The 11,646-nt window shown below is 40.8% G+C and overlaps 1 protein-coding gene across 5 annotated transcripts in view; it reads right to left on the reverse strand.

Moving 5' to 3' along the window:
* The window catches only part of SH3YL1 (SH3 and SYLF domain containing 1), a 48,972-nt gene extending 37,329 nt beyond the window's left edge, over positions 1-11,643 (reverse strand). The window contains exon 1 of one of the 5 annotated variants that reach the window (XM_053973152.1): positions 11,590-11,643. Coding sequence is in view for 3 of the 5 variants with exons in the window: in XM_053973155.1 (XP_053829130.1) it covers position 11,590 (1 nt within the window). In the remaining 2 variants the exon portion in view is untranslated. Of the gene's footprint in view, positions 1-2,365; positions 2,450-11,335; positions 11,426-11,589 lie in introns of those variants that run through there. The other 4 variants (XM_053973155.1, XM_053973153.1, XM_053973151.1 and 1 more) reach the window with 4 other exon arrangements.
* Positions 11,644-11,646: the final 3 nt, after the last annotated feature.

The following is an 11,646-nucleotide window of genomic DNA, read 5'->3' on the forward strand; positions in this document are numbered from 1 at the left end:
CCCTGAGTGTGAAAGGACAGGAGAAGGTGAAGCTCTAAGAGCTCAGGATATTCTGAAAAGTTCCTGGCATGTGAATTTTCTCTGACTGTTACAGTACTAAAATTGTCAAACTGCTTGCAGGAGTTTTGAACATCCATTTCTTCTGTGGTTGGAAGGCTTCCCCAAGCTGGAACCTGGCCACATGGAAAGAGGAGAGGCCAGCGTAGCTCAAATAAAACATGAACTCACAATTGCTTTTGCTAGATTAACAAACTGGGATGGAGCAAATGTCTCCATTACTTCTGTTGTTTGTACTTCACACTGCATTTTCAAGGTCAGAGGGCAAACATGACCAGCATGTTGTAAGAGAAAAATAAGATTTATGTTTTTTGTATGGAGATAAATTGAGGCAGTCCCAAAAAGCATATTGCAACACCATTCTGCTCAAGAAGGCACAAAGAATAAAAAATATAATAGCATATTATAATTTGTAACTAATAATTAACATTGTAATACACAGTGCATGTCCATTTGCAAAACCAGGTGAACACTTCTATATGTAGGTTTTCACTTAAGACACTTTGCAAGTGTAGATGTCTCAAGTTTGGGAAGGGTCACCTACCCAGTCTACCCGAAACACACATTTCATGGAACTTAATTTTTCACATGGTTCAGTAAGATTAGACTGGTAAAATGGACAGTTATTGCCTGACCATGCAGGAGTTCTAGCAAAGTGATCAAGACAATGAAAATAAGACCTGTACACTGGAGATAAAAAACACTGGGGAGATGAAAACATCGGGGAGTTAAAAAACATTACTAATCAAAAGCAAGCATTATCCAGCTTCTAGATTAGAGACATAAAATAAACTTCTGTGCTCTTCTCAAACTCTTCTTCCTTGTTTACCCATGCATTCCTTCCTCCCCTTTGCTTCTCTTTGGCTAATCTCAGAATTTGGAAAAAACATCTCCAATTATTCTTCCTACTACTAGAAAGTAAAAAAAAAAAAAAAAAGTTCATATTTCATACAGATTAGAAGAGAAATCCCTTAGCTAAATCCATTGAAAAGATGAGGTGTTTTCAGACCAGAAAGTCTGCAAACAGGAATAACAGAGTGGGGAAAAAAAATAAAATCACAATACAGTTTTTGTAAGCATTTTCAGATTTCAGATTCAGAATTGCTTCAGAAAGATTTGATAGTTGCAAGCAAACACTGTGCGCATGCCACTGTGCACACAGGAGCTACTATTTAATTGAAGACACTTCGAAGCTGAACTTCAGGAGTCAGCAAAAATAATACTGTTACTACCTCACTGTTCCTTCCCCTCTCAATACATAACTGGTTGCTCAGAGCAACCTGCTCTAGTCAAAGGTGTTCCTGCCTATTGCAGGAGGAGTTGGATTAGATGTCCTTTTTCCTTTCAGCCCAAACCATTCTATGACTTTTCTGAACTATGATTCCAAAAACTGTATTTTAAAATACAAATTTTGCACAGAAAAATAGCATTAGTTAAGCAAATTAAAAATTAGGTATTTCCACTCCAACCTTAAAAGGTTTTTTTTTTGTTTTTTTTCCCTTTTTTGTGTTTTTGTTTTGTTGTGGGTTTCTGTTGTCCTTTTTGGTTTTTTGTTTTGTTTGGTTTTGTCTGGTTTTTTGGGTGGTTTTATTTTTTGTGCCACATGGTGTGGGGTACCTTTATCACCAGGGAATGGAGAAACTGGAGAGACATTCATCTAGCTGTACTCTACAACCGCAAGCACAGGAAAGCTTAATTTCTCATCCTCAAACCAACATCAGAAACTTCACTTTCTCCCTGCATTGCTTGTTCCCTGCATCATTATTTCTTCTGCTTTCCTTGGGTAGCTGTTTCTTCTGCATTCTTTAGGTAGTTACAGGAATTCACTCCTCCATTATCCTTTGCTTTTTCCCTTCCTGCCACAGACTAAAGTAATGCAGGATTATTTTTCTGGACTAAGACACAGCAGGTGGATATGACAACAGCATTCTGCCAGTTACTTTGCATGTAGCTAGACTTGTGCCCTTTCAGAAGCTGAGAAATGGGCGATATTTCTAAAGCACTAAAGAAGTACAGAGAGGGGAAAACAGGAAAGAAAAAAAGAAAGAGGTTGAACATGCTATGAACTGAAGAGCTCAAAGCTACACCTTGTAGAGAAGGGCTGCAAGTAAGATTTTAATTTAGACAGTAGCAAGTATGAAAATTAAAGTGACATTAATTGGCAAGCAAAAATGGCAGAGGTTTTAACAACAGGCAGGATGAATAGGACACTGATTAAACACTTTCACACTACAAACCAACACAGTTACTCAAAGTGGTAACCACATGATTCTTTCCCCAGTGGCACACTTTGAGTTCCTTTACTTACTTCCATAACATTGTGTAGATACTAAGGAACTGGCAGGATGCCTACAGGACAGGAGCCTTGAGGAACTGATGACCTGTTTAAAAAAAAACAAAAAAAACCCCAAACAAATCCCCACCCTGACCTCAGTTATGTATAATATGATGCCTGATAAGGCCTCGCTGGACTCCCATTTTGGTGAATGCTAGGACCACAGCAGAAATACAGTATTTTTATCACTGAGGAAAGGGGGAAGCTTGGCTCTCCCTCTTGGCCTATGCCACACTAAGGATTTTGTTGATAGAGTTCAGGATTATATAAGGACAGAGTCAACAATCAACATGAAAAAGGCAAAGTTTAATGGTTTGACATATAGTGTATATATCGTATGGCTGAGGCCTGACTCTTACATTTAATTTTAGATCAATCAATTTCATAAAACTTTGTCCAAAGGCAAAGAAAATTATTGTTTTTTTAGTGAAAAAAACCTAGTAAATCAAAAATAGCACAAATATGTCAAATAATTCAAAACTATTCACTTTAAAAAAAAAAGGACACAGAGATTTGCACTGTGATGCAATGGTGGCATCTGTCCCAAAATACAATAGAAATAAAATATTAGAGTGAAGGCAGAGGAGTAAATTCTTGCTTCTATTTATTTTAATCACTCTGTAAACAGACCGAATTGTAAGTGGGAGGTCTGTGACCTCAAAAATTATTTCAGCTTTTGTTCATCTATCAAATTATTCTCTTCTCCCTCAAGCTTGCCTTAGGATTTTGTTTGTAAAATTAGTTCCTTAGAAATTAATTTAATATTGCAAGTCTATTGAAAAAATCATATAGACACATCTGCTTTTTAATAAAAATACTGTATGAAATATTTTGACATAAGCAGAATTTCCGTGTTCCATTTACCCCATCAATAACATACGTAATAACCCTGTAGCACTGTCTTCACTATTAGCTTTTAAGTATGCATATCTAATTGTCTGTTTTGTATTCAAGCACTGCTCAGGAAAGAGGCAACCAGGAGCAATAAGACAATAATATCTATCAGGAGGATACACTGACTGATGGATTTGGAATGCCGTGACCAGCGAATGCTCAGCTGGGAACAAGCTTCATTTGCACTCCTGCTTGTTGTTGAAAGGGGAAGATATTGAGCATATGTGAGTCAGCAACACAAACCCCGTGGGGGAATATCACACCAAAATTGATTAACTGCTTAATTTGTAAGCTGATGAGGCAAGTGCGTCAGCCTCTAATTTACATTCTGACTAACAGTAATAATTTGCTGGCTGAACATTTGGTGAAATTATCTGAGCAAGGTGCATTAAAGAATAAATAAAGCCTTTTTACTTAAAAGCTATAACTAATTCTGATACAATCAAAATTATGCTGAATATGAACAGATGAAATAAAGCCTAGTGGCATTACGAGAACCCAAACATCAAAAGTACATTTTCAAAGAGCAGATGACAAAGGGGAGACAAAGACTTGCATGCAGATTTCACACATATGTTGCCCATGTATGTTTGAGCTTTGAAGTATTTGGTGAAAAGTAGTTTTGTGGGTTTTTTTGGCTACAAAAAGAAGAAAAATAATGACAAATACCTCTGTGAGCCCCATACCGTCTTTGCTTTCACTTCACTAAAAAGTACAGAAACAGCACAAGGATATATTAAGGCATAGCTGATTTGCAAATACCCATGGTTACATCAGGAACATCAGTGCTAAAAGGCTTATATGAACAGAGAACATTCAAAATTATGTACATTCATGAATATGAAAATTCGCATAGTTAAGAAACATTAAAGAATAACATTTTAATGGGAAGGAGAAACCCGAAAAACAAGACTGTGCAGCACTGGAAAAGGGCCTAAACAAGACATTTCAATTTGGCACTACAATTAAAGAGGTTAATGCAATTTTGGCTTCACAAATGTGTAACAACATGATACTATGGTAGCCAGCTCCAGCCTTGGGATTCATCTGGTACTTGGAATTCCTCGAAAAGCATGCCAGATGTGCATCATAAGCATTTTGCCCAACCCAAGAAAATGTGATGCAATACAGAGATGTGGATGACAAGCAAGAGCCTATGCTAAACATGTCTCTGTGAGTCTCTCTCCATTTACGACTTCCAACACTTGAAGTCAGTGATTGAAAGCAAAGAATCCAGGTTAATGAAATGTCAAGAAAAGATCTGTGAAGTTCAAGGAAATAGCAGAATAAGCTGAAAAGGAACCTACAGGAAAATGATGTTAAAAAATAAAGGCAGTAACCACCCTCTTTAGTTGAAATCCAGCAGACTACTATTGTCAGAGCCTGAGCTCCTTACTCCTGATTTGGAACCAACAAGCAGATACTGTTTCCTCTAGATTCCAAGGACCATGAACAAGGAAAGGCTCAGAATGTACACTTTGAACATCCTGCTTATGGTATAGGCAAGGAGTCTATGAAAGCAGTGGCAGGGAATGGGAAAGCATTACTGACACACTGGTTAGCCAATGGGCAAGGCTGTACAATTCTGACATACACACCTTGAGAACAGCTAGGGGGACAGGAGACAACAGATAATCCATCAGTGTAAGGCAATGGAAGCAGAGCTGAAAAGTAGGAAAACAGGGTCTCTCTACAGTGAAGTTCTGCACTATGCTCATGTATTTCTACCATGATCTTTATCACTTGGATTCCTGAAGTTTTACCAGCTTCCATACTTCACTGCTTGTCAACAACACTGGTGTGAGAAATCAGTGATGTGTCAGTGACAGTATGAGTAATTACAGGGTACAAGTACTACAGCAGGGTACAAGTACTACAGCAGGGTTCAAGTACTACATGGCCTTGCAGAGTGTCAGCTGAGCTGCACTGGAAGACTCTAATGTGTGCTTTCGCAACCCTAATGCTTTTTATACTGTGAATTAATGTAACTACACTTTCCTCCTTCCCCACCCTGGATTACAAGCTGTTTACTGGATAGCATTGCATTAAACTGGCACTGGTAGTGGTGAGAGAAGCACAACAGACCAGAAAGGTCTGCAGAACCTACAGCTGACACATACAGAAATCAAGGAGTTGGAAGTATTTTAAGGTTTACCTAAGACAGATGGAAATATATTCTGCCCAAACACTCTGGTGAGAGGAAGTAAAAAAGTGCTTAAAAATAAAGCTGAAAATGAAAAAAGAACCCAAACCCACTCTTACCCATGTTTTTCCTTGTTTTACCTGCAATAAGCTGCTAAAGTTAGCTGCTGACGACAGCCTGTGCCCAGGAAAAACCTCATGAGCATACTGAAGTTACAACTAAATTCAGTCTTCAAGAATTCAAATATGCAAAAGAAATGACACATAACAGAAGATAGCACCTTCTCTAAAAGGAAAACAGCCCAGCAAGTCTATATTTCAAAGAGGAGAATCTCATAGACCTTGCTATCAATATAGAGAGCTGAGATATTTACAGTATTTTGAAGAACTTTTTAATGAAGAACATTATAATAAGAAATTATAATAGAATTTGTGAAGATTATATTTCCACAATTACATATATTCATACATTTAAATCACAGCAATTTGTGGGGAGGGAGGAATAACAAATGCCATTAATACTTCCGAAAACCTTTACATAAACTTGCATTACATCTGTATGGCTTACTGCAAGACAGCTAAGAAGTCAGACAATGAGTAGTAACACAGGCATCTATGTTTGGACTTTGGCACGCAAATACACAATATGAAATTAACCCAAAATACAAAGAATCCCCAGTCTTTACTGGAAAAAGAAGTATTTCAAGCACAGAAGGCCTTTCATTGATAGAAATGAAGTAATGGTGATAGATGAGCAGATTTCTTTTTTCTTATCTCTAGAAGTCTGTAGGTTTGAGTTTTTTGGGGTTTTGTGTGTGTGTGTGTTCTTAGAGGTCTTTAAAATATATTACTATGAGTTATGGAAATTAAAAGACTTCTGTTGTAACTCTAAACCTGGAGAGGCAAGCTGTCTCACCCCAACTTGCATGTGCACTATGTCTACCATTAGCTAGTACTCTAAGATGAGTAACTCTTCACAGCCTTTATTAGAGAGTCATTGAATGGTTTCTGTTGGAAGGGATCTGAAAGATCATCCAGTTCCAGCCCTCTGTAATGGGCAGGGACACCTTCTCCTAGACCAGACTGCTCAAAGTCCCACCCAATGTGGCCATGAACACTTCCACAGACGAGGCATCCACAGTTCCTCTGGGCATCCTGTTCCCAGTGCCTCACCCCCGTCACAGTAAAGAATGTATTCTTAACATCTAATGTAAATTTTCCCTCTTTTAGTTTAAAATTGCTACTACCCCTTGTTCTGTCACTGTCTGTGTGTGTAAAAAGTCATCTTTTAGGCATCACCTCTCTCCCTGGAGTTGTCTCTTCTCCATGCTGAACAAACCCAGCTTTCTCAGCCTGTCTCTATAGGAGAGGTGCTTCATCTCTTTCACCATCTCTGTTGCCCTCCTCTGAATTTGCTCCAACAGGTCCATATTTGCCTAGTGCTAAGAATTCCAGAGCTGGAAGCAGCACTCCAGGTGGGTTCTCATGAGAGCAGAGTAGAGAGACAGAATCCCATCCCTTGCCCTGCTGCCCACGCTGCTCTGGATGCAGCCCAAGGTGCAGTTGGGATTTCTGGGCTGCAGGGGCACACTGCCATATTGCCAGCTCATGTCCAGCATTTGTCTGCCAGAACCTCCAAGTCCTTTTCAGCAGTGCTTCTCTCAGTGAGTTCCTCTCTCAGTCTGTACCTGTATCTGGGATTGCCTTGACCCAGGTGCAGCAGCTTGTACTTGGGGTTTGCTGAACTTCATGAGGTTCTCATGGTACCTCTTCTCCAGCTTGTCGAGGTCCCTCTCGATGGCATCCCATCCTTCTGTTGTATCAATGGCACTGCTCAGCTTCATGTCATCAGCAAGCTTGCTGAGGATAAACACTGAATATAGGTTTAAGGCTTTCGGCTATGACTTTTTTAAAGGAGAAAGTAAACTTCATGGTCAAGTTTTGAGGCTGGTGTCCTCTAAGCACAGGTGTTTTGTAAACTCAGGCTTACAGAGATACAAATTGAGATGTTAGCTGATGACTTTTTGGAAAGCAAAGCAAAATTCATTTGAAATGCCATAATAACATATCCAAAATAAGCTTAGGCTTTGCACAGGCTATCTGATAGAAATTATACGGTATGAAATGTATTAAAAGTAATAATGCTTGTTAGCTGTATGACTATTGTCATGAAGTGTTGAAAAGCATGAAAGATTTTTGGTCAGCTCTAGTGTTTACAAGCTGCCTTTTCAAATCTTGCAACCAATTATGTATGCACTTCTAGACCATGGGAGCTCAATATTTTTCACATGAAATATTCATTTTGTTAATGCTAAAATAATCCTACAACAGGTAAAAAACCCATGTCCCATTGGTTGTGGCATAATTTTTATAACTTTTCTCCACTGAGAAGAAAGAACTTAATTAATTCAAACACAAAGTTGATCACTTTGTAACTTTATGTGGTATCAGACCTCAGTCCCACGCTGAATTTTCCTTGAGAAAAGCTAAGGAAAAAAAGCCCTGTAACACATTCTCCTGCCTTATCAAAAGCATTTGACAAGTTGGGTTCCCAGCAGTTTTTGTACTGAAGTCAGCTTAGAGAAAATGCTAATTAGAGATGCAGAATTTTCTCTCATCTCCTATTCTGATGAAAGCTGGAATACATGAGGGTAAAATGAGAGTGACAAAGCTGAAAAATGTACTTTAAAGAAAAATGTGTTTCCCTTGTAGATGCAAGATGTTTCAACTAGGTAATGTTCCTTATTTCTAAGGAACTGTGGTGTGTGAAGAGAGTTGATACCTGCCTGAGGCACAGAGGATTTGCTCCAAAAAGTACATTAGACATCTGTTTGGCTGCACAGGAGGCAGACTAGTGGAATACCTGTAGCTAAAAGTCTTCAAAAATTCTTATAACTTTTAGCAATTGCAAGAGTACTAAAATCCCAAGCCCACAGTTCTATAACCAAGTTGTAGCCTTTGCACTAGAAGAAAGAATAAACACAAGTGGCATGAGGAAGAAATCACTCCATTTGTGCAAAAAGAATCATAAAACATCATCTTCAAGAATACAGAGATGACAGTGCTGTGTTCTAAAACATGCACAAAAGGCAGAGTTGTGCTGGGGGTTGTCTGAGACTCATGTGTGAACTCTAGCAAGAATTTGTACCACAAGAATTGCAGGCTTTGGCTCAAAACATGCCACCACACCTATCCACCCTACACCCATGCCCTAGGATGCTGTCCACTCGAAACCCTTCTAGCAAGTCTTTCATATACACTTATTATAATATGTTGGAAGTGTAAACAACTGGCACCAAAGAGGTCCTACCCAACAAGTAAGATAAGTAGCATGACTGAAGCTAAGTCAGAGCTACATAGTCAGTTCTACCTGTCTTGTGTCATCTTAATACAGGAGTAGGTATGATGTGTGAAATTGAGACAGCAGGGTAAGGGGAAAATCCCAAAAGGAATCTTAATTTCGACTTGTTAACTGTATTTTAATAATGAAGAATAAACTTCAAGGCAACCCAAGCAGATTAACATTATTACCCTTTACACATGAAAACTTTAACTAAAACAAGGCTGTTTTTATACAAAAATCCTAAACAAACATCTTGTTTATCTTCTCACCAAGGCCAGAAGTACAGAGAGAATAAAAATCTAAGATGAAACCCAGACGTACAGTACACAATAGCCCTCTACACTACCATGAAAAAACATTAATTACCTAAAAAAATACAGACTCTGCTTATTTCCCAATGAATACTTAACACTTCTGTCAAGAAAACTGTCACCATCATTCTGATTCTCTCATTTCCACACTTTATAGATGTCCCAATTCACTATGTGCATGAATCAAATCTCAGAAGTCACCAATTCCCACAACTAATTAATTCCTACAATTAATCACACAAGAAACATTTCTTCAAGCTAAAAGGAATAAACCTTTAAAAAGTGAAGGTATTTGATATTTATTAATCAATAATTAGAAGAACCCTAGTTCTTCCTAAGTTCTTAAATTATCTTGTTCACAAGAGTGTTTCTTCTCCACTAAGTCATACAGGTAATCCTTCATAACAGCCCTGCATTAGAGGATCTTTTACAACAACACAATAACTGTTTCAAAAGCCCCCAAAATATTGAGAGCTTATTACACCAGAAAGAATAATTCTGAATGGTGAGAAACCATGACATAATGGACAGCGAATTATGTCATAGTCCATTTCAAAGGTATGAAGTTGCCATTAGCTGAAGAAGGCAAAAATTTGTCTCTCTTCCACTGCTGAGGGCTGAAAATTACAGAATCATTTAGATTGGAAAACACCTCTGAGATCAAGTCCAACCTTTGACCAACCACTACCGTGTCAGCTAGACCACAGCCATAAGTGTCACATCCAGTTGTTCCTTGAACACCTTCAGGGATGGTGACTCCACCACCTCCTTGGGCAGCCTGTTCCAATGATAATCCCTTCAATTAAGACTGTGGAATAACACTTAAGGATCCTCCCCAGTCCCCTCCCAAAGACAGGGAAACATGAAAGACTTTGTCTCAAAATTACAGCTAGGCATGTGCCCACATGTGACATACACAGCTACAAACCTATAAAACACTGGGTTTTATAGGAACTCCAGGATGGCCTTTCAAAGCACTCACTTCTATAGAGAGCCTCACCCTCCCCAGCCCACAAACACAGGAATGGGTGTGCGGGGGGTGGGGGGGAAAATCCACTCCCAAAGTCGACACCGCAAGGGACTGCATGTGATAGAAAGCAGGACTGAAGGCACTCTGCACTGCTCAGCCATGTAGTATGGCAGAGCCACATGTGAGAATGCCACAGCTGACTCATCTCAGCCTCCTTCACCAAGGCCTCCTCTGACAAGTAAGGAGAGCCCTTGCCCCCGCCTGGCTCCACCACCTCACACCCCGACACCTGCGAGCTGGCCTGACAACAGCAGGATGCTGCAGGCACCAGGGACAAAAACCACGTTGCTGATTACCAATCACTTCCACTGCAAAGTCAAATAACTAGATAATTTTTCAAAAGTGGTTGTACAACTGTATTTACAAAAGAAGCTGTGTATGCAGGATAGCATTGCAAGCTGCATAAAAGGAAGTGTGCAGTTTGCTCCATTCCACAGCAAATGTTATATAAGCTCTTCAGCTTTCATTTGCAAGTCACAGATCTGGCACAAAATTAAGATTCTGGCATTTTTTATTCAACCTCCAAACTGCTGCATTTTGACCAGACGACCAGCCAAGCAGGTCTTTAAAAAGCAGCAGCGGAATCCAGTCCTGGCCACACCCGGCCGTGGTGGGGCTGCGTCAGCTGGTGTTACAAAACCCAGCCAGGTACAGAGATACAGCATACAAAACAGCCCAGCAGAAAAAATAGAAATAAATACGTCCAAAAGTTAAAAAAAAATTATATAATTAAAAATATAAACAAAATATAAAAATATATGTGCATATATATATATACACACATATATATCTTACAATACATTGTAGGCATATATAACCTATCTATATTATACATAGATATAAAATACAACTAAATAAACTAAAAACCAGACTCTCGAGCTGCCCTGGAAAGCGAAGCGCCCCTGTGCTCAATTTCACCAGCAGCCTGGCGAGGCCAAAGCCGCATTCGACGCTTCTAAGATTTTTACGTGGAGGACACAGCACACGCCGCGACCCCGGGCGACAAGGGGCTGCGATGTGCCAGCGCTGCCCTGCCCGCGGTGTACGAGCGCGTTCGCTGAGCGCGTTCGCTCCGCCCGCGGGCTGCGGGGGCGGCTCCGTGCCCGCCGCGACTGCCCCGCTGAGGAGCCCACCTGCCCCCGCGGGATCCTCACTCCAGCCCCCGCGGGATCCTCACTCCAGCCCCCGCGGGATCCTCACTCCAGCCCCCGCGGGATACTCACTCCTGCCCGGGCCGGGGCGCCCCCGCTCCCCCTCGCTTCCTCTCCTCCTGCCGCCGCTGCCGCCGCAGCCTCACTGGGCGGCGCCGAGGCGGCCCCGCCGAGCCGCGCACCTGCCGCAGGTGAGGCGGGCGGGGCAGGGGCGATTGCGAAGCGCCCGCTCCCCTTCCCGGCAGCGGCTCCTTGGCGGTACCGGTACTGCCCGGTTCCGTCCTGTCCCGTCCCTCCCTTCCCGCTGTCCCGGGCGCGTTCCATACTTCGCTCCTTTTTTCCCCCCTCAAAACAGGCAAGTCCCAAGCCGCCTATAACAGCCG

This window comes from Vidua macroura, chromosome 3 (assembly GCF_024509145.1).
Source record: "Vidua macroura isolate BioBank_ID:100142 chromosome 3, ASM2450914v1, whole genome shotgun sequence".
NCBI classification, from domain to species: domain Eukaryota; kingdom Metazoa; phylum Chordata; class Aves; order Passeriformes; family Viduidae; genus Vidua; species Vidua macroura.